At 53.8% G+C, this 21782-nt stretch overlaps 3 protein-coding genes across 8 annotated transcripts; 2 read left to right on the top strand and 1 right to left on the bottom strand.

Annotated features, from left to right (window-relative positions):
• The first annotated feature begins 495 nt into the window (after positions 1 to 495).
• Positions 496 to 1560, top strand: LOC124971686 (melanoma-associated antigen 4-like). Its single transcript, XM_047535338.1, has one exon. It carries the CDS (start codon positions 496 to 498, stop codon positions 1558 to 1560), a length of 1065 nt encoding a protein of 354 aa, XP_047391294.1.
• A 6198-nt stretch (positions 1561 to 7758) lies between these two features.
• LOC124972413 (heat shock transcription factor, X-linked member 3-like) lies at positions 7759 to 9814 on the top strand. The gene is made up of 2 exons (XM_047536822.1): positions 7759 to 8524; positions 9050 to 9814. The coding sequence occupies exons 1-2, from the start codon at positions 8030 to 8032 to the stop codon at positions 9707 to 9709; spliced, it is 1155 nt and encodes a 384-aa protein (XP_047392778.1). The 5' UTR covers positions 7759 to 8029; the 3' UTR covers positions 9710 to 9814.
• Positions 9815 to 10686: 872 nt separating this feature from the next.
• Positions 10687 to 16762, bottom strand: Eola1 (endothelium and lymphocyte associated ASCH domain 1). Of its 6 annotated transcripts, none has more exons than XM_047537167.1 (4): positions 16426 to 16762; positions 15750 to 15801; positions 11983 to 12453; positions 10687 to 11211 (listed from the first exon to the last, which is right to left on the bottom strand). In XM_047537167.1, the coding sequence occupies exons 3-4, from the start codon at positions 12233 to 12235 to the stop codon at positions 10988 to 10990; spliced, it is 477 nt and encodes a 158-aa protein (XP_047393123.1). In that variant the 5' UTR covers positions 12236 to 12453; positions 15750 to 15801; positions 16426 to 16762; the 3' UTR covers positions 10687 to 10987. The 6 variants fall into 6 exon arrangements, with proteins under 6 accessions (XP_047393123.1, XP_047393124.1, XP_047393126.1 ...); XM_047537168.1 differs by having other exon boundaries at positions 16496 to 16762; XM_047537170.1 differs by lacking the exons at positions 15750 to 15801; positions 16426 to 16762 and adding exons at positions 14789 to 14913; positions 15392 to 15592.
• Between the last annotated feature and the right edge of the window lie 5020 nt (positions 16763 to 21782).

Below are 21782 nucleotides of genomic sequence, written 5' to 3'. Positions count from 1 at the left end.
AGAGAAGTGGGCATTTGTTCAGAGTCTGCCTCAGGCCAACAGAGAGCTTGAGTCCAGGATTTTCCCATGCAATTTTGAGGGCACAGAGTGACCACAAGAGGGCCATCCAACCCAGATCCACAAGGGCTCCATAGACACCGATCAGCCCCTCCTGTTATGGTCAGTCTTCACTCAGCTCACAGAGCAGATGAGGCCCAGACAGTGCAGGGAGTCTACCAAGGGCCCAACTCTCAGCAGAACAGAGGGTACCCCACAGTTCCCAGTTCCCCAGGGCCTAGGTCAGCCCTGCAGCCTTGTGCTCTGCCGGCTGGCTTTACCCTGAGAAGCGGTCTCACTTTCTCATGGAGTCAGGTCCTCCAGGAGGACAGGAGCCTGAATAGCCCTAGATCACCGCCCAAACAGATGGCTTGTAATGGGCCATTGTTCACTGAATCCCTCTCCCCCCCAGGACTCATCTCCTGCCCACCCTCTTGCCTACTGTTCCCAAGGGAAGGCATGCCGCAGCGTCGTCAGAAACGCAAGCACCACAAGGAAGAAGGAGGTCCTAAGGCACAAAGGGAGGCCCGGAGTCTGGTTGGTGTGCAGGTTCCCAGGCCTGAGGAGGAGGGGGCCTGCTCTGCCGGCATCTCCTCCAGTTCCACACATACCCTTAGGGAGGTGCCTTCTCCCGAGCCACTGTATTCTACACAGGTGACTCAGAGTTCCTCCACCCTCTCTGTTGCCGTGGCCCCCACTCCATGCATCCCATTCACCGAAGTCTCCAGCAGCCAAGAAGAGGAGGGTCCATTCCCCTGGAAGAACCTAGAAGACCGTGAGTCCCTGTTGGGAGACCCACTGGATGAGAAGATGGCTGACTTGGTGCAGTTCCTGCTCCTCAAGTATCAAATGAAGGAGCTGACCACCAAGGCAGAAATGCTGAGCAGCGTCTTCAAAAACTACCAGGATGACTTCCCTGTGATCTTCAGAGTAGCCTCTGAGTGCATGCAGCTGGTCTTTGGTGTTGACGTAAAGGAAGTGAAACACTCTGGCCACTCCTATGCCATCGTCAATGCTTTGGGCCTCACCTATGATGGGGTGCTGGGCGATGACCAGAGCATGCCCAAGACGGGCCTCCTGGTAATCATCCTGTGCATCATCTTCATGGTGGGTGACCGTGCTTGTGAGAAAGAAGTCTGGGAAATGCTGAGTGTGATGGGGGTGTATGCTGGGAGGGAACACTTCATCTATGGGGAGCCTAGGAAATTCATCACTGAAGATTTGGTGCAGGAACAGTACCTGGAGTATCGCCAGGTGCCAGGCAGTGATCCTGCTTGCTATGAGTTCCTGTGGGGTCCAAGGGCCCGTGCTGAAACAAGCAAGATGAAAGTCCTGCAGTACTGGGCCCGGGTCCATGGGAGTGACCCTCGGTCCTACCCTTCCCTGTATGAAAAGGCTATGAGAGAAGAGGAAGAGGGGGCCCAAGTGCCAAAAGTAGCCAGGGCCACCAGAAGGGGCAGGGGACGGGCCAGGTCCAGGAGATATGGCAGGGCTACATCCAAAAGCTCCCGCTCCCCCATGTGAGATGAGACCCAGTTTTCACCCTGGCTTGGAAGAGAGAAGTCACCTAAGTAGTGGAGGGGATCTTGCCGTCTAACATTTTGATGCTTCTGTATTTGTGTGACTTGGAAGGTGAACTGCTTCCTATAGAATTTTTCAAATGTTCCTATTAATTGAAAGTATCATTTGCTTCAGAATGGAATGTCTTGAAGACCATACTCATCCATTCATTGCTGTTAACACAGTTTCAGGCTTCACAGTTTTGCTTTTTGTTCTATTATTTGGCAACTCATTCTTTCTTTATTTTTTGTGAGCTGAACAAAGATCACATGGGAGTGGAATGGATAATTCCTTGGATGTGTGAACGAAGCCATAAAAAGGAAAGAATAAATGACAGCAAAATGAAAGGTTAATGCTTGCCTTCCCTTATTACCTGTCCTCCCTGTAACATTAAGGGGACTTGGTGTGCACTGGATTTGCTGTGTATTGGAGAATGGAGGAGAAACGATGAGCTAATAAAAAGGCCCTCCACACAGCGTCTCATTGATTCCTGAAACGTTCCTGCACCTCTGCTCTGAAAGCCTGGTGTTAGCATTGGGAATACTCCGACTCTAGGCTTAGCCACACCGGATCCTGTCATTGAATGTTGAGTTGAGCTACAGCAACCATGTCAGGAAGATGGGGGGATGTCCCCAGAGACCTAAAGAACAAGTGAAGGAGGGTGAGGAGAGGGGCTCCAGTGTGGAGCAGCCGAGTGCCAATGTCCTAATCCAATCAAGGAGTTTGGAGTTTGGGGCTTGGGAAAACTACTATGCCTTCTGTGGGACTGGACTTCAGTGACACTGCATGGTGGCCAGGACCAGACTTTAGATGATGTGTCTTAGGGCTGAGAGAATGGAAGACTACTCTGAGTGGTTCCTTTCGATGGTGAATGAAGCCGAGAGCAATGTCCACCTGGGGCAGGTGTGCTGTGCGGTTGAACACGGCGCCAGAGCTTGGTGCTCTGTTACCGTCAACTGCCAGGACCTGCAGAGAGATGAGACCGAATGTCCCAAGAAGTGCGGCCTCGAAGTCCCTGGTCAGGACCTCCTGTGCTTGGCTGGGAGAGCCAGAGCTGACTCCAGTACAATGGTGTGTTATTAGGGTGCCAGTGTAATGTGGGCAATTGTAAGAAAGCACTGGAGGTTGCATGGTGATGAAATGAATGGAAAGAGTGGTTTGGATGGATCAGAATCTGGGAGGGAAGGAGTGAGTCCTTGAATCAAATCCTAGGAGTTTCTCTGTGGTAGAGACTCCTCCCCACCACATTTAGCAATATGTTCTCCTGGAGGAAATCTTTTCTCGATTGCAGTCACGGAGCTTCAGTGTTGGCTGATGGGGTTACTCCACATTGAATTGAGTTGCATAAATTCCCATGTGTCTGCTGACACACAATGCCAACAATGCCCCAGAGTGGTAGAGCTGGGATCAAGGACTGTTAGAAACAACACCTCTCTGCCACTCACTACCGTTCCCTTCCAGGCCAGGTGCTTTCCATACTGGACCCATGTCCCAAGAGTCCTACTGGAGAGGTCTTATCAGCCTCACTGGGCGGATGAAGGCCTGCAGGTGACTGGCTGGGGACTCTGACAGGAAAGCAGGATAGTGATAGGGCTAGGATGAGACCCTTGGTCTGAATTCAAGTGGAGCCCATGATCTCCCCAGGTCTCCTAGGCTGAGGTTGACCTTCTGACTCAACATTAATTACTCAGCACTGCACAAAGTCCATCTGGTGACCAAAGAAGGACCCTAGGGGGGGCCAAAATTCTAAAAGCAGCCCTAGCACAAGCCTGTCTGAACCTCCAGTGGCTCAGGAGGCTGGGGCAGGACTGCATGTTCAATGCCAGCCTCAGCAATTTAGTGAGGCTGTCATCAACTCAGCGAGACCCTGTCTCGAAATAAAAAAAAAAAAAAAGGGCTGGGATGTGGCTCATTAGTAAAGCACCCCTGGATTCAATTCCTGGTACCTAAATAAATAAATACATAAATGAAAGCAGTCTCAAAGAGGGTGGCAGTGGGGATCAGACGCAATCTAGGGGTTCTTTCCAGTTGACTCCTTGAGAGCCGATTGCCCATTGTCAGTAGTCTCCCCCATTACAGCACCCTTTCCCTGGATGATCCCCATGTGCCCCAGGTTTCACCTCTGCAAACTGGCCTGCTGCCCAGCCCTTCCCTACTGCCTCCTCTGGAGCCCGTGTCATGTGAGACACAGCATTCCTACTGCCTGCAGAAGTTCCCTGGCTCTCCCACATCTCGCCCTCACTCCTGTCTGACAGCCACAGCTCCTTGCTCAGAACAGTTCTCTGGGGGTGGTGGTCTTAGACCCCAGCCGTCCCTATCAGGGGGTCAACATGTTCTTTGGTTTCCCAGTGTGCTGGGTGTAGACTTTGACTTGGCCAGTTACCTTTAGGCCCTAGGGGTAAAACCCTGAGCGTAGAGGGAGGCCTTTGGAGGCCACTTGGACATTGGCAGTAGGATTTTAATGAGATTCTCCCTGGACGCTTCTCTAGGAAGGGAACACAAACAGATGGGTTTCTTCGGGTGGTCAGTAGCTAACATCCCCCGGAAGTGTAGATCAGGATCAAGCGTCTGCTGAAGCTGAATTCTGAGACCCTGGAATTGTGTTAGGAGCTGAGAAATGTTTCCTCATTAGCCATGCTGGCTGAAAGTTTTCCTGGCCCTGAGATTGAATCCAGAGACTCACTCACGCTAGGTAAACACTGAGCTAGAGCCCTTGACCTTGTTTGCTTTTATTTTGAGACAGGGTCTTGCTGTTACCCAGGCTCGAGCTTGCTGTCCTCCTGCCTCAGCCTCCCGTGACACTGGGACTATGGACATGCACCCCCACGCCCAGCTGCTAGCTCAAATTTTCACAGACACACACAGGGAAAGAAAAATCTCTTCACCATCCTTCAGCTGCCTCTGTGGTACTGGCTTCACAGGAAAATGCTGGCTTTCACTGTGGCTAACGCAGCTGTCCAGGCAGCTGGGTAACAGTGGTCACGTGGAGGGTAGCAGAGGCTCACCAGTTAAGAATTTATCCTGCATCACACGAAAGGGGAAACTCTCAGCCCACTGAGAAGATAGTATCACAGAGGCAAGTGCAGAAATGTCCTGTGGAGTGAAGAAGGGAACCCTCCCTGGCAGCTTTGGCATGATCCTCCTCCATGGGTACTGTAGGATTAAAATCATGTGCCACAGCAGGCACCTAAAGTTTCAAGGCAAATCTGGTCTTCTCAGAAACTGCTCCACGACAAGAGTGTGGCTGTGACCAAAGGGCAGCATTTGCTATTTGCTCCTGGTGGAGCACCTGCTCTCTAACAGATCTGGGAGAGTTCAGGTTCCCAGCCACATCTTCTCTCCTTCCTTGGCACAGGGCAACACTCCTGTCCACCTGCCTGTACTTAGGAAGAACATGTGACATTTCCTTGCCACTGAAACAAGAGTGACAGCGTCATTGGTCACATCCTGGCATTTGAGAGCCAGTATGCATTTCCATGCTTTCTCCTTCCTTTCAATAACAAACCATAAGATGGAAGCAGTCTGGATTCCCTGGGTCACCTGAGAGCCTCCGGAGAGCCCCTGCCAAACCACATGGGAATTCATGTGCACAGCCGGTGACGCACGCCTGTAATCCCAGTGACTCGGGAGGCTGTGGCAGGAGGATCACAGGTTCAAACCTAGCCTCAGCAATTTAGTGAGGCCCTAAGCAACTCAGTGAGATGCTGTCTGTAATAAAATATAAAAACAAGGCTGGGGATGTGGTTCAGTGGTTCCTGGGTTCAGGTCCTAGTACCAAAAAAAAAAAAAAAAAAAAACAAATCCTCATGTACACAAAATATCAAGTTCTGGGTTTTGTCTGTCATATCAGCTACAGTGTACTTTAGCTAATACACAGCTGTTCACAAAGCTGAGTACCCTCTGGGTAGAGAAGGGCATGTCCCTGTGAGAGGACAGCCTGGGCAGGTCAAGGGCACGGCAGCTCTCAGGGAGTTCAAAGGACAGCACCAGGGGTCACGCAGCATCCCACCTGAGGCCTGGGGGCTGTAGGAACACTGTAGAGAATCCCAGTCTCTCTCTCAAAAGGGCTTGTTCATGCTGAGGCCCAGAGACTGGCCAAGTGGTCCTTGAAGGTTGAGAGCTGAACCTGTGGTTCCGAGTGGTGAGTGGAGTGGAGGGAGGCTGGCCTTCTCTTAATGCTGTTCCTTGAGGAGACAGCAGCCAGCACTGTGAACAATTCCTCTTCAGGAGCAAGAGGAGCCTGGTGTCTTACACTGCTAATCCCAGCAGACATTCTCTGACTTGCGACAGGAGGTGCCTAGCTCAGGGTCCTACAGAAGCCACAGGACACCAGGGTATCTCAATCAAATCAAATAAGCACTGGTTCTTTGCCAAAGGGCACAGGTTTGGGTTCCCCAGTCCTGTTCTTCACTACCACCTCCTCCCACCCAAGGGCCCAATCCCTTTATAAGTCCTCAGCCACATTCTTAAGCTAGTGCTAGTATTCAGATGGTGAATGTCCCCCCAAAGGTACATGTGTGGAAGGCTCAGTCCCCAGTGTGGCACTACCGGGAGATCCTTAGGCCACTAAAGCACGGCCCTCCAGGGGACTGTGGGACCCTGGCCTGACATCCTCTCGTTCAGCTTCCAGGCTGGAGACGTCAACATTTTGCTCCAATGTATGCTCCTGGCATGACGTGCCACCGTCAACATAGGCCTAGAGACATGGGGCCCAGGGGCTGCCACCTGTAGAACCAGGGGCCAAGCAAGGGCTTTCTCCTTGTAGACTAACTGCCTCTGGCCTTTCATGGTAATGACATGATGACAATCACAGGCTGTAAAGGGCACAACAAAATATCAGCCCTGGTCACAAGAATTTGCCTAAGAAAAGAAGACGCTGGCAGGTTAATGAAGGTCAATGGCAGTTTAACTGAAAACTCCAGAAGCCTTCTTCATTGACATGACCAGCAACCTCCACTTTTATCTCATAGACTCTAAGTGCTGACATGTGAAACCGAGTCTTTGAATGAATGCTTTGTAAACTTGTTTGGAAGCAGCTTCCCCATGGAGGCTGACTCCAGACACAGGGACGTGAGGAAGGATTAGAGCCCGTGGAAAGGAAGGCCTGGGTAGCATTTCTCTCAAGCCCCCTTTGCGCTCCCCTTATAAACCTTTGCTTATAAACCTTCATTGATCCCAAAGGGGGTCACTTATTGGGGTGAGGCCCCAAGTTCCTCTCAGCCCGGAGTGGATCGCTTCTGCTGTAAAACCCCGCCCCTCCCACCCCCACCCCCACCCCCACCCCCGTTTGGAGACTGTAAGGACAAACTTTCTCCTCCAGCTAGAGGACACGATCTCCAAAACCGCTCTGTGTCCTCATCTGTCACGGCGGGCGGGGGGCGGTGTGTGACTTTTTCGGCGTTTTCGACTCCTACCCACACACTCAGACTGGTGTAATTTTCAAAAACCCATTGGCAGGTGCCATTTGGGATTATTTGGCATGTCTAGCAACTTTCCTGAGGAACTCCATCAACCAGGACTCAAGACTGCGACATTTTGGACAAGGAGTGGTGTAGTGGAAACTAAGGGCAGTCCTGTTGTCGTCCGCGGAGGGATGAGGCTTGGCAGCAAGCGGAGCTCAAGAGGAGCCTCCCAAGCTCAGCTGAAGACACTGCCATTCAACCACACGAGACGGGGAAGGAACATGATCCTTGGACGCTAGAGGCGCTCCCGCAGTGCTTGGCACCGCTCTCCTCCTACTCTGGGGACAACCTGACCGAGTGGCAATGAAACAAGCTCCTTATTTGGGCCCATCTGCAAAGACCCTAGCAACCCACAGGGGCAGTTGGGAGATACCAAGCAGGAAGGAGACGGGGGCGGGGGGAGGGGAGGAAAGCAGGGGGTTACCAACCAAAGGCTGGGCCACCCTGCCTTGGAGGTACAGTCACCCAGCGGCCCACATGACCAGGGCCATCTCGGTAATACCCAGCCTCGCACTAACTGGGGCCTGGCCTTTGAATAATCAGAGAGGCAGCAACAGGCCTCCCCCGTCTCTGCAAGTGGGAGGACCCATGGGGGTCTTGGCTCTCATCTCATCCAGGGAGAGCCTGGCCTGTGACCCAGTGTGCCTGTCAGCAGAAGGGACGCTTCTCTGGGAATGTGAACCATGCCTCTGCACACTTTGAGCAAAGGGAAGCTGGGGCCCTGCTGCCCCTCCCCTCCTCCACCCTGGGCCAGGACTCCCCCCTAGCCTGGCTGGGAGTCAGCTCTGTGACATCGCGTGACAAATAAAGAGGGCGGTGATGTCAGCACTTGGTTGCCCTGCTACGGAGGCTCTAGAAGTTTGCGGACAGTATTTATAGAGCCTCTCCTCGGGACCCAAGGCATTTTAGACTCGCTCGCTAGGACAGCTATAACAGTCTTGGGTAGGAAATGCTCCTGATAGTGTAGCGCCATGGCCAGCGAGTGTAATGAAGAGCACCCTGAAGTCCAGGTGGCCCCGTCGGTCAGCAAAGAACCAGTGAGCAAGCCCCCATCTCTTCCTTCACCCGACCCCAAGGTGGATTCAGAGCAGGTTTCGGACGGGCCTGATGACCGAGCCCTGGGCCAGGATCCTGGCTCCCAAGAGAGCCTGCCACCAGAAGAACCAAACCAGAGTGTGACCAGCGAGGAAGGCCACGAGAACCTTCTTGGGCTCTCCTTCCCCAGAAAGCTTTGGGTGATCGTAGAGAGCGATGCCTTCAGGTCTGTGCATTGGAGTGGGGAAGGAGACACCGTGGTCATCGAGGCGGACCTTTTCCAGAGTGAAGTCCTTGGCCGGAGGGGCGCTGAGAGGATTTTTGAGACGGACAGCTTGAAGAGTTTCATTCGCCAGCTGAACCTCTACGGATTCAGCAAGATCCGCCCAAAGGACACTGGGGTTCACTCTCGGGTGAACAAAAGAACGATGGTAAAGTACAAAGTATTCCTGTTACCCACTTTCTCTGTTACTTGAACACCTCTGTAGCACCCCCAGATGAATCCTGCTGCAAGGGCTCATTTCTCTTCTGTTTGGATTTTTCGTGGTGCTGGGGAGCGATCCCAGGGCCTTGTGCATGCGAGGCAAGCACTCTCCCCACTGAGCTCTATCCCCAGCCCGCAAGGGCTCGTTTGTAAGGAACACTTGTCTAGTGTGAGAGAGCACTTATGGAAAGATGAACGTTCAGCTTTTCACAGTAAGTGACAACTCTTTAGACATAATCTGCAGGCCAGGAAAAAAGGCCTGAGAGGTCAGTTGATGTCATAGGTGTGTTTTACCCCGTTGACCTATGAATTTTCTTTAGTGACGTCACCCACTAGGGTGCAACCTCACTGGCCAGCAACTTGAAAATGATTTCCTCCATTACACTCCAAGTCCATCAGGATTCTGTGCAGGGCCGGGAGGAGCAAGGCACCTTTTACCGCAGAGAGGCTGAAATATTTCCTTTTGTTTCAGATCTACCGCAACTCCAACTTCCAGAAAGACAAGCCGGGCCTCCTGGAGAACATCTGCAAAAAAGGACAACGGAGAAACTCTGCTCGGCGAGCAACCTGCGCGCCAAAGCCTCCGAAGAACCCGGCTGGGCAAGAGACTGGCGCGTCCTCTCCGAAGAGAAAGAAGCTGGTGGCCACCAGACACTCCCCACGATTCCACCGATTCCACCGTGAGGTCGGGGCAGAGGAGGCGCTGCCCCAGAGGGAAGCCCCCGACGACCAGGGCCCCAGAGGCACGCAGTCCTTCATGCTCTCTGGGGTGTGGGCTATGGGCAATGCCTCCGATCTTCCCCCGGAAAACCAGGCCCCTCAGGAGCCCAGGGGCCCAAGTGGGGAGGGCACCTCTGGGAATGACACATCTGTGCCCCAGGCTACTGCCGGAATGGAAGGCGAAGGGGAAGTACCCGGCAGCCCCCCAGGTTTCCCCGATTACTGTTCCGTCATGTCTCTGTACAACACTTGTTACTCCATCCTGCTGGCCGCCCTCTCGGCCATGTCCCCAAGGGAACCCTTTGACGGAGGCGAGGAGGATGACAATGAGGAGGAGGAGGACGTGCAGGAGGGCTCCTCAGATTACAAGTGTGCACTGTGTGAGCAGTTCAAAGACAATTCACGTCTGTGAACTCAGCCCACGCACAGAAGACGAAGGTCAGCATTTTCTAATGTTGAACCTACTTTTGGTCTTGATAAAGAAAATGAAACTCTGAAGGGGTAAATAAATGATCTAAACCAGAGTCCCGAGAACTGTTCTTTGTAACCACCTGTGTGTGCCAGTCCTGCACGACGCGCTTCGGCGCCCCAATCCCTTTCCTTTTGAAGCAGCAGCACTTCCACACCCCCAGCAGAGGACCTGGCAGGGCAATGTTGAGTGCGAGCTCGGGAAGATCTGGTCCGTGAAACTTGCCTGCTGGTCAGCAGACGGAAGCGCCCGGCTCCTGACCTGGGGAATCGCCTCACACTACTCGGGTATCTCCACACAGGAGATTCCTTCCTCACGGGGTCCCCCACCCCAGAGTTGCCAGGAAGTTTCCGATCTGCAGCTGAGCTTACCCAGTCCAACACACAGTGGGCCTGCAAAGTGGCCCACCTAAAATCAGGCCTCCCATCTGCTAGGGGATGGATGCTACTACAGCCTGCCTCACAAAGACACAGGCCACTCCAGTCTCCACCAGGGTTGGGGGGCCCTGGTCCCCAGAGACATCCACCACTAGAAACCATGCTGTGAAGTCAACACAAAAGACCGCCATGCAATAAACAAACCTGTCTCTTCGAAAGTCAGTATCACTCATCACAGCCGTACTGAGGACCCTCTGGTTGGATCCGATGTAGCTGCATGACACCCAGGCTGAGCCCAGGGACACTGTTCTCACAGAGTGAGAATGACAAGAAGGAACAGACAGCTGCCCCAAGTCGGATGTTCTCGTCATGTGGGATGCCCTGGGCCACTAACAGCTGGTCCCTCTCCAGCAGTATTCAGTGGCGGGTCCCAGAGTTCCCGTCATGCTCCCACGTGCCCTTCATACACTCCAGAGTTCTGACTCCAATAAAGGGCAGGGAAAACCCACAAGGGTGCCCCAAGCACTACCTAGTTACCATCTGCATGTTTATTTGTACATTCTAGAAAGCAATGGGACCAGGATAAGAATTAGGCAATGCCAAGACCTTTCCGGGTGGCCTTGCCTTCCCGCTAAAGGTCAAGGTACCAGAGACCTTCTCAAGGACTTTCCCTGCACAAGGAAAGCCCGCCTCCCTCGTTCCCTTCTCATGACCATAGCAATCTGCGTCCTTGAGCAGCGCTGACAGCTGTGGCAATTCAGACTTAACCCGGCCTGTATGGGTCTGTGTCATGATTTATTTTTATGTTGGTTTCTCAACAACTTTCCTCTCCGGCCCACGATGGTCACACCTCATGCTCCACAGGGATCAGATGCTCTGGGATGTCCACCTCAAACATGTCCTTCCCCGCTTTCTGAGGGACAGGCTCCAGTAACCACCTAGGGTTTGAAATCACTGTCAAGTACTTCTGCTGCAGGTTGCTGAGTACGGCTTGATTTTCCAGTTCCACAACCTCTTCGGGAGCTAAGTTTTCCGGGCACTGTGACGTTTCCCCGATGTCCACGAGCCCTGTGTCCAAAGAGACAAACACACAAGATGGCTTTCCCTTCCACAGCCCAAGGCCTGCAGTGTGACAGCAGGGTGAGTCAAAGTCACACTGCTGGAGCCCAAGATATCACCAACAAGACAGGAGGCAAGTTGAGTATTTCTCACTCGACACCGGGGACACGCCACACTCTCTTCACAGAATGCTGGGTAAGATGAAGAGGAGAGAGCCTTGTCCTCACTGAGGATGCTCAAGTGATGGGCGGGCCCCAACAAGGCTGCTGATGGTGGCAGTTCCTTATTGGAAAGGCACAGCTGCTGCTGGGAAACCACCGCCAACAGGACGCCTAAACAGGTCACCAGGTGGCAGGTGCCCATGCGGGACCTTGACAACCGAGAGGTTGGGCACGTGCCCAGGGAACATCACGGGTGTGGCAGGCACGTGAAGCCTGTCAGTTGGCCTGACTCTAGAGGCCACTCAACTGGAACAGCATGCCATTCTGCTCCTCTGGACTTGGTGGCATGCACATAGGTGGCCACCTGTCACAGACAGACACCTCTCAGATCACCAATAGCAACTGCAGCCCAGAGGGCAGGGAAAGATTAGCCAGGTTGTGTGGAACCCCGGCCTGCAGACCCCGGCCCCGTGCCCCTCGCACAGCCGTGCCGCTCGGGCTAACCGCAGCAAACACGCCCGCCAGCTCACGGAAAGCACAACAGAAGCCATGAACCTCGGAGCACCGTCCCGGGGCAACTCCGGGAGCTCTCTGCGCCGGGTCGACACTCCCCACTTACCAGCTATCACTCCTCGGCCAAACTTTTCCCCTTCCCAGAGCAAGGCCTGGATCTGCCCAGGGCTCATCCGCAGCCTCTCCTCCAGCAGCTGCCTCCAGGACCCTTCTTCCCAATCCCTGTGAGCAATGTGGATGGCGATGGTGCAGTTCTGGTGGCTCTTCAGCAGGGGACGCCACCGCGTTTCCAGGGTCTTCACTCCATTCAAGACAAAACCGGCAAAAGGCTGCCGGAAGGAGAGGCAGGCAAACTTCATCTGCTTCCCTGTGGGCTCACAGGCAGCCAGTCGGTCCTTCTCACAGTGCCTCGCAGGGGTCCTGAAACCCCACTGACCTCGAGGGTTCGCTGCTTCTGCCTGTCAGCAGTCCCTGTCGCCCTGCTCCACCATGGACTCAAGGCAAGGAGCCTAGGTTTGGACGACTCGGGTCTAGCCAGAGGAGTCTTTGGCGAGCACGTGAAGTAGGATGTGGACAGCTAGAGAAAGGCAGAGGCAGGGCAGTGTGTGGTCAGGGCTGTGACCGGGGTCCCTAGGTTCTAGGTGAAAACAGAGGAAGGAGGACCTCCTTGGCCTAGTTGGGGCTTTATCCCTGGGTGGGCTGCCTTTAGCACAGAGGAACAGTCCTGGCTCTGCTTCTTCTCCCGCCTGCCCTCATGGCCCCAGCCACCTCCTCAGCAACCCGGCCCCGCCACCCCAAGCACTGCACTCCCTGACCTGTCTGGCTCCAACCACCACAGGGTTGCCGAGCACAATCCCTGGGTGTGCAACATTTATCAGGTCCTATCTCAGGACTCCCTGTGATGTGAAGTGGGCCCTTCAGTGCCTCCTCCGGATCCATCTGGGTACCACACTCAAGCCCCACGCCCCTTCCCACCTGAGCCAAGACAAAGGAACCCTAACAATAAGAACGGTGGCCCAGTGTGCATGCACCTTCCCTGTGCCTGGCCCTGTGATGCTCACAATCTTCAGAAGACTGAATTTAATTCTCAAATGACTGCACAGGGCCAGTGGCACTTGCTAGGTCCCTTCGATGGCTGAGAGGAGGAGAAGCAGCATGAAGAAGCAACCGTCCATGGTGGCACAGGCTGACCTCAGACAACCCCTGCCGAGGTCCTCGCCTTCTTTGCATGTCCCTTGGGAGAAGAATGCTCCCACAGAAAGCCTCTGCTGTGCAGTGTGAAGAGCACAGGGCCCCATCAGGACAGCCGCCAGGGAGGCCTTGATGCCAGACCCTCAGCCCACTCTTAGCAGGTCATGCAGCCTCGGTTTCCTTGGGGCTGTGATGGCAGGCCAGGTGCCGGGAGCATTCAGACATTCCCTGGCACCTAGCAGGAGAGTCCCAGATGGTGTCCACTCTCGGCAGAGTCAGGAGCATCACGCCTGGGGTCCCTTCCTCTGGCAACTCTGACCTTCAGCCAACCCCTGCACTCTGCCTAGGGCCTCCTGCCTGTACCTTCTTTAAGCACACACATTTCGCCCCACTATCTCCTGTGGTTTTAAGGAAATAGACCTACCCACAGAAGACAAGGCCCCATCAGGACAAGAGCAGCCTGGCACTCACCCCTTCACCAACCCACAGCCCTCCCCATGTGTGCCAGATCTTCTGCCTTCCTCCTGCATCCGGGGGTGGGCTACCCCTACCAAGCCAGCCCTTCTCTGGCTCACTCCAGGACCTGGGCCCCCCATCTGCTCTCCTTCAGGAATACTGCTTCCCCCTCACACCAGAAGGTGGCTCTGCATTCACAGGACTGTGCCTGCGCAAGTGTCATCACCTGAAGAAGGATGTTCCTGTGAGGCCACCCGTGCCTCCAGCTTCCGCCTCCCTCCTCTACACCTCTGCACAGCAGAGACCTCAGCAGAGCTCTCCACGCCCTCCACCTCTCCCTTTTCTCCCAACTCACGCCCTCACCACACGACACCTCCCCTGGGATATCTGGTCCCATGGGCGCTGAAGACGGGCTTGGCCAGTTTGGTCTTCATCGCATGTAACTTTCAGCAGCTCAGGTCTGGCTGACCATCCTCTTCCCAACTCCTTCCCAGGCTTCCATGTTGCTCGCTGGCCTCTCTGCTACTTGTCCCATCAGCCACACCTTCTTAGTCTCAGCCTTACATGGTCAGACCAACAGACCGAGGACCCGACCCCTGCACACCAAATCCACCACCCTTCACCATCTGTAGGAGGGGTCACCACCTACACCATATTCCTGCCCCAAACCTAGCAGCTCTCCCTCATCCACCACCTATGTCACATGGCAACATCTCCAAAGCCTATCCCCAATCTCCTGTCCTGCCAGTCTCCATGGCCACCATCCCAGTCCAATCTCCTACCACCTCCTCCCTCCTCAAGCAGTATCCCTGGTCACTCCCGGGACCCAGCATGTGCGCACTGCTCTGCAGCATTCAATCGGCAGTCAGAGTGACCCCGATTCAGGGGCCATGGCACTCCTCTGCTGAAACCTCCCAAGGGTTCCTGCCCAACCAGGGCAGAATGGACATTTCTCACCAGGGCCCGCAAGGTCCCTCCTGATCTGGCTCCCTGCCCCTGCCATCAGCTCTCCTTTGTCCCTTATCCACCTCCCTGCTGCTGCACAGGCCCGCCTTCCATCCCATCCCACAAACAGTTCCTACCTCAGGGCCTTCGTTGGGTACTCAGGGTTTCCCTGGGTCCCCTTAAAATTCCTAAGTTGTAGGGCTTTACCCCCTGCACCTCACACAGCAACCATAAATATAAAGACAGAAGTTGTACAAAGGCAATTCAGTAAACTTGAACTGACTAGAGTGGCCCACATCCAGTATGACTCGTGTCCTTACCAAAATGGGGGATTTAGAGTTGTGCATACACAGAGGGGAAACACCATGAGCAGGTGAAGGCAGAGATGGGGGTGATGCTTCCTGAAGTCAAGCAACACCAAAGATTGCCAACGGACAGCCAGATCCTGGGAGAGGGACAGAGCAGATTCTCCAACAGCCCAAAGAAGATACAGAGCCCCCTTCCCCGCCACACACACCTTGCTTTCGCATTCCAGCCTCCAGAAATGTGAGGGTATACATTCCTGTTCCTTAAATCACCCAATTTATGGCACTTTGTTTTGGCCATCTTGGCAAAACAATAGGCAGGTATGAGGTGTTCCCCCCCCACACACATCTCCACAAGTGTGGGCCTGAAATTTCCATTGAATAGCACTTCCAGCCATTCTTCCTCTCGCTTGATCTGCCTCATTATTTGTCTTCTGTACGGCATCCCACTCTTCGCAGTCCCATAATTTACCCAATCATGCATTGTTCCACTCAAGACCAGCTACAAACTGTTTCTCATTTTCTGCCACTAGAACTGATATTCCTTGTCATAAACTCGTTGGCATGCACACAGAGATGCCGAAACATGCCAGCCAGTGGCCTTCCACAAAGACTCACCCATCCAAAGGTGCCGCTGTCCCACACACAGCCCACAGCATCGTCATCCTGCTGTTGGGTGACCAAGGATAACCCATCCTTATGACTTAGGAAGAAGGCAGAATGTCTCTCCTCAAGCCACGTCATTTCTCTGTCCTCTACTGTGACCAGAGTGCACATCTGCCTACTTTTCACCACTCAACTTCTGAGCCGACCCCTTCCTCGCTGGACACGACAAAACCAGACAGTGAAATATGACACACGTGGGTGGATTGACAGTGAAATATGACCCGTGCGGGTGGATTCCCTAGTGGGAACTGAAGCAACTGTGAAGGCAGGCAGGGGTGGAGCCCCTGCTGCCTTGTGCTGCAGAGGGTACCTGCCTGGAGCTTGAGGAGGAAGCCCAATTCTGCTTGTCTCAGCTTCTTCACCTGCACAAGGACAAGGAGATAAGGACAGGAGGAAGATAAGATAGCAATGCTGGCTAGTGGCACAGGAGGCCTTCTACTCAGTGAGCACCAAGGACCAGGACCCTCTGGGAGGGCTAGTTTCGTGGGGAACACATATGTGCGCTTCACAAGAGCTTGGGTCTGCTACTCATGACGGGGGCTCATCCCCCATCAGGGTCTAGGATCACATGATGCATCAGTTAGGTGTGTGGGAGTCAGTTCGGGACCGGAGCCCTGTTCTTAAGCCAGGACACAGGGTCCAAGGGCAGAAAACGGGCACCTCCCCTCACATGGTCTCTGGGCAAAGGTTTGGGGGCCCCCGAATCGCATCGTCCTCCATTTAATTCTGGGCAGACCACACTGGGCCCAGCGCCCAAGGGCACAGAGCTGCACACCTCATCGCCTGGGGTCTAGGGAGATCACGGGGCAAGGTAAGGTGGGGCCGGCACGAGAGGAGCAGCACACTGGCTGTCTGCACGCAGAAGCGCGTCACCAACACATGCTTGGCGGAAGACAGGGTGCGAAGCCTGTCAGAGTAGGGGCCGACCAGGGAGCCACTGCACGGGTTTTGACTCGCACTTCCAGGAAACCCTAGTCCAGAGGCACCTGACGCGGAGCACACAGGTTTGAACCTGCCTCCCTTAGGTCGCGGGCGGTCTCACGACTCAGGACTCACTGACACTCGTCCAACTCTGGCTTATGACCACAGGACCAGACGGGCCTCCGCCTCCCCGCGGCCCGGGAGAGGCCACCAGCCCTGGGTAGGGCTCCCGCCGCCGGTTGAGGAGGTGACGGAGGAGGGCCCGGCTTTGCGGTCGGCGCCGCGCGGCTGCTGCTGCTGTTGTCCCTGGGACACCGCTGGCCCGGACAGGGGCTCGCCCGCCTGAACCCCGGCGCCTTAGCCCAGCCCCCGACGTCCTTTCTAGGAGGAGCACACGCAGGCACGTACTCTCGCAAGCACGCACGACCACACGTGTCTACGTACCCTCCACGCTCGTGGGCAGTCCCTGAGTACTCAGCCAATCAGGCCGACCGGCTGTAGCCACGTGCCGGGGGTAGGTAGCCACGCGCTGATGTAATCACGCACTTACGCGATCACGCACTTCCACCCCAACCGGCCACTAGGAGATGCTGTGGGACTCGCCAGGCCCTGAAGCGCTGGTCCATGACACCAGGTCCGGGGTCTGCAGCCCCGCGACTAGGAAAGGGGAGTAGAAGTTAGAAAACGACCCGAGGGAGAAAAAGAAAAGGGTGGGATGAGGCCAGCCTCAGGGAATGTCGGGAAGGGTGCTGCGGGTAGGGTTGGAGCTTAGAGAGCAGAAGGGCCGAGGGCCGGCCTTTGAGAGAGCGCTAAGTTAGGAGTTGTGGGCGGGGTGTGAGTGTGGAGGTAGGCTTGGGGACATTGCCGAGGTACCAGCTGGACGGGGCTGCTGTGAGTGAGGTGGGAGGGGGGCTCTCGGGGAGCTGAGGTAGGTTTCTAGGAGTGGGGCAGGAGTTAGGGGCGGGGCTGCTGGGTGACTGGGACCGGGCTGCGAGGAGTGAGAAGGACTTGTGGGCGGGGCTGAGGAGTAAGGTAGGAGTTGGGGCCGTGTGTGTGGGAGGAGCTGGCAGGGCGTCGGGTGGATCTGTGCCAGACTGTGAGAAGTGAGGTAGGAGTTCTGGGTTCTGCGTGGGGCTGCGAGGAGGAGCTGGGCGGGGCTGGGAAAACTAGTTGTTCTGGGCGTGGCTACAAGGAGTGAGGTGGGAGTTTTGGGCGGGGCTGTGAGTAGTGAAGTAGAGTCGAGAGCAGGTCTGTGGGAGGAGTTGGGCGGGGCTGGAAGAGTGATGTAGGGTGTGGGGCGTGCCTCAGGAGGAGCTGGGCGGGGCTGAGTGCTGAGTTCCATAGGAACCGGGCTGAGGGCAGGGAAGTTGGAGCTTAGGAACTTGATGGGCTGAGTGATGAAGTAGCAGTTGGGGGTGCAGTTGGAGCTCCTGAGCAGGGCGGAGTTGGGAGTGGCTGCGGGAAGAGCAGGCCGGGGCTGAGTCCCAAATTTTGGGTTAAAGTCCCGATTGAAGGGTAGGATTTGGAGTTTAAGACTGAAGCGAGGCAGGGCTGTTCCTACCCAGGTAGGAATTGGGATGGGGCTGAGTTTAATGCCTTGGGAACGTGCCCACAAATGCCGCAATAGGAGATGGAGCTTGGAAGCAGGGCCAGGCTGTGAGTTACTATGTAGTAGTTGTGGGCGGAACTGAGAGTACCAGGTAGAGTGGGGTGGATTTATGGGAGGAGTAGGGAAGGGTTCGTGAGTGCTGAGGTTTCAGAGTGGCCTGTGCACAGGTGTGAGAGCTGGGTTAGGAGGTGAGGGAAGAAGTGTGGGCCTGTGAGTCCTTACTGTAGCAGGATTGGGGGCATCACTGTAGGAGGGGTAAGGGAAGAGCAAGGAGGTTTATGGGAAATAGTTGAGGGTTTATTTTTTATTTTTTTAGAGATTGAACCCAGGGGCGCTTAAACACAGAGCCACATCCCCAGCCCTTTTTCACATTGACTCACAGTGCAGGTAGGGGCATCTTCCAGGCTGAACTTTGAACCCTGGAACCTGAACCTAGGCAGCATTAGTTAGATAATTGTTAAGAGGAAAGAATGGCTACCTCTGGGTTAGGGGCTAGGAAGGTCTCAGACAACCAGGTTTTCCAGGTGAGACTCAAATCATTGTGTGTGTGTCTCTCTCCCCCTCTCTCTCTCTCTCCCCCTCCCCCCTCCCCCCCCCTTCTCTCTCTCTCTCTCTCTCTCTCTCTCTCTCTCTCTCTCTCTCTCTCTCTGTCCTCTACCGCTGAGGTGCATCTCCAGACCTTTGTATTATGTTTTGAGTCAGGTTCTCACTAAATTGCCCTGGCCTGCCTCAGCCTCCCTAGTAGCTGGAATTAGATTTTGTTGAATCAGACCTGAGGAGGGCAGGCTGAGAGGATTAGATATAGCCCAGGGATGCAAAGAGTGTTTGTGAGTGGATCAGACACCTTTGTGGAGCAAGACTGTAGGAGAGGAGGCTGGGAAACAGGATGGGGCCCAACTTACAAGGGTGGGTAAAGGAGTCTGGGCTGCATCCTGATCACTGCAAGTCAGTGCCTTCTCTTGGGTTTCACTGAGCATTTGTACTGGCAAGCTTTGGGTTCTCTTCCTAGGAAAATTAATTGATAATCTCATTTGACCAGTCAGCAATCTGACAAAACCTTGTGTGCCTCTGATGGGCCAGGAGTATGCATACTGCAGGGGCAAAGAGATGAGAAGTTGCAGCCTCTGGCTCAGGAAGATCCTTCCCCGGATGACTAGGCTCATCCCTTCCATGTGCATCTATCCTCGCCGATCTGAACATGTGTCTCTTTCCTCTGGAGAAAACTTAAGGGTACCCTTTCTCTTGGCTTGTGATGAGGCTTCCAAGTCTTTTACCTGACTTTGCAGTGAGGTTTGCAGAGATGACATGAGCTGTCTAGTTCTGAAGTTTATTCCAGGGAAGGCAGGAGAAAGAAGGTGTCGGGGCCAGATCCTCTCAGTCAGGTTTCCCCTTGTGATGCCCTGAGTTGTGCAGCAGGGTGACTGCCACTTGTGTCCCAAATAAAGGAGTTTGGTTTGTTCAGGCTTTTCCTGCATGGCTGAGCTGGAGCTGTGTCCGGGGCCAGGTGAGGTTTGGCAACGTGGTCCCCTAACCCGCTGTCTCTGGACATGCTGCCTCTGAAGAGGAGGGTAGGCAATGAAGACAGTGCTTAGGAAGGGTGACCAAGGAATGTTGTAGCACCCAACAAGAATGCTGCTTAGAGAAAGCTTTGGGACAGAGATCCGCTTGGTGGATGAAATGACACTAGCTAGAGTTTGCTCCTGGTCATGGACAGATCATCGTTTGCTCTGTGTGCAGGGGGTTGTTCTGTGCGTTGTAGGACATTGAGCAACATTCCTGTGCTCTATCCAGTAGATAGCAATCATAGCTCCCCTTACGTTCAAGGTGTAAGTATCAAAAATGCCTCCAGATAATACCAAAAGTGCTTTGGGGAGGAAATGTTCCCCTTATTTGAAGCCACCTTCATAAAGCAGGGTCTCAAAGAATCAAGAAATGAGGCTTAGAGCAGTTTCCTTTGATTGGATCTCATTGCAAAGTAAGGCATGGAAGCCCCTGTTAAACTGTTGGTGCTCAGGTTTTGTGCATTAACAATTCCTTGGGGAACTTGAGCTTCTGAGCTCATGTTCTCTATTTGTTGGATTAATGGAATACAAGCAGGTTCAATAACTTTGAAGGAGAGGGACACTCTGTTTTATTCTTTTCATTTTCTTACCTTCCTGACAACACACTTTAACATTTGCCTTGTATACACTTTTGTTTATCATAATCACAAGCTTGATTAATTGGGAAGTAAGTGTACCATTGTGAGTGAGATTGCTTTGAACTCTCTGCTTATGAATGCAGGTATAACCTTTCATATCACTGTTGAGCCTCTGAAATGTGCAGGGGTTGAAGTTACAACAGTGGTTTCTTTGGGCAAATTGTCAAGTGCTCCAGAGGACACCAAAATATCAGTTTTGGTCTCAGAAATGGCCAACCACTTATTCCCAGCAGCATGCCATGTTGGATAGTTACAGGTCCCAGACTCAGCCCTACCTTTTTGCTCGGGAATTTTCTCCTTGCTTTCTTGAGTGGTGTAAGATATTACTAAAAGAAACTGTGCTTGCTGTTGGTGTGAGATGTAGTAGTTTTAAGTAGAAATTGTTGAAGGTTGTATTTCCCATTTCTATGAAAGCTTTCTCAACCTTGGCACTCTTGACATTTGGGACCAGACCTTTCTATGTTGTGGGGTCCTGTGCAAAATAGGATATATAGCAGCATTCCTGGTCTGTCCTCACTAGATAAAGGTGGCACTTTCCCCAAGGTATGAAAACCCAAAATAATAGCAGCCTTTGAGAAGTGTTCCCCTGCGGGCAAAATCATCCTCCATTAAGAAGCATTTAGCCCAGCTCTTGACACTGGCAAAATTCTCCATCCTGAGAGGCACTGATAGGAAATTCCTTGACCCTTGGCTCAGCTTCTTGGGATGCTCCCGTTTCTGAAAGTACAGTTTCTATTCAGGAGAAATGCTTTGGACATTGGACCCCCGAGCTTCAGTGAGGGCTCCTTCTTCCTGAATACCCTCTGAAACCTGTCTGTGGTTGCTCCTTTTGTGCAAGGCCACCTCGGGTGGTTTCTGTTGTGTGTGTTTATGTGCCCGTTACCCCAACTCCAGTAGAATCTGTCTCAGTACAAGGATCCTGCCCAGTTCACCTTTGTACTGTCCTTAGAGTCCACCTCTTCCAGAGGAGATGGTGACTGATGATGGCAGTCATCAGCACTCCCTGGAGTCTCTACCACACCATGTTAGATTTGTCACATGAATAAGACAGGTCGTGACTGAAATCCCTTCTGTGCTATTTGGGGTAGGAAAGGTAAGTGTGCCTGTTAGTCTCGTTTGAGGTATGATCAGACACCGTCAACAGAAAAAATTATCTGTGAGGTACTATAGGGTCTCAGGAGAGGCCAGGATCTATCTCAGGGAAATCAGGAAACCTTCAGAGGGAGCCTGACTCTGAGCTGTGCTTTGAAAAATGGGCAGTATTTTGAAGGTGGTGATTCAGGTGTGCATTCCTGACAAGTCAGCTTTGGCCTGGGAGGAAGAGTAAAGGGTGGGATGAGGCCATCCTCAGGGAGTATTGGGGAAAGTGCTGAAGGGAGGGTTGGAACTTAGAGAGGAGAAGGGCCAAGGGCCAGTCAGAGTGCTAATTTAGGAGTTGCGGGCAGGGTTGTAAGTCTGGAAATAGGATGTGGGGACATTGCTGACATACAAGCTTGGTGGGGCTCCCAGGGGAGCTGAGCTAGGCTTCTAGAAGGGGTAGGAGGTGAGCATAGGGCTGCAAGGAGTGAGGTAGGATTTGGAGGAGTGTGTGCTGAGGAGCCAGGCGGGACTGA

Source organism: Sciurus carolinensis, chromosome X (assembly GCF_902686445.1).
Source record: "Sciurus carolinensis chromosome X, mSciCar1.2, whole genome shotgun sequence".
Classification (NCBI taxonomy): Eukaryota; Metazoa; Chordata; class Mammalia; order Rodentia; family Sciuridae; genus Sciurus; species Sciurus carolinensis.
This window is presented reverse-complemented; position numbering and strand designations above follow the sequence as displayed.

Coding starts and splice junctions, on each gene's coding strand:
- LOC124972413 (XM_047536822.1), top strand. CDS start 8,030: ATGGCCAGCGAGTGTAATGAAGAGCACCCTGAAGTCCAGGTGGCCCCG. Junction 8,525..9,049: donor GGGTGAACAAAAGAACGATG/GTAAAGTACAAA, acceptor CTTTTGTTTCAG/ATCTACCGCAACTCCAACTT.
- Eola1 (XM_047537167.1), bottom strand. CDS start 12,235: ATGAAGTTTGCCTGCCTCTCCTTCCGGCAGCCTTTTGCCGGTTTTGTC. Junction 11,212..11,982: donor TGGCCGAGGAGTGATAGCTG/GTAAGTGGGGAG, acceptor CTTTGGACACAG/GGCTCGTGGACATCGGGGAA.
- LOC124971686 (XM_047535338.1), top strand. CDS start 496: ATGCCGCAGCGTCGTCAGAAACGCAAGCACCACAAGGAAGAAGGAGGT.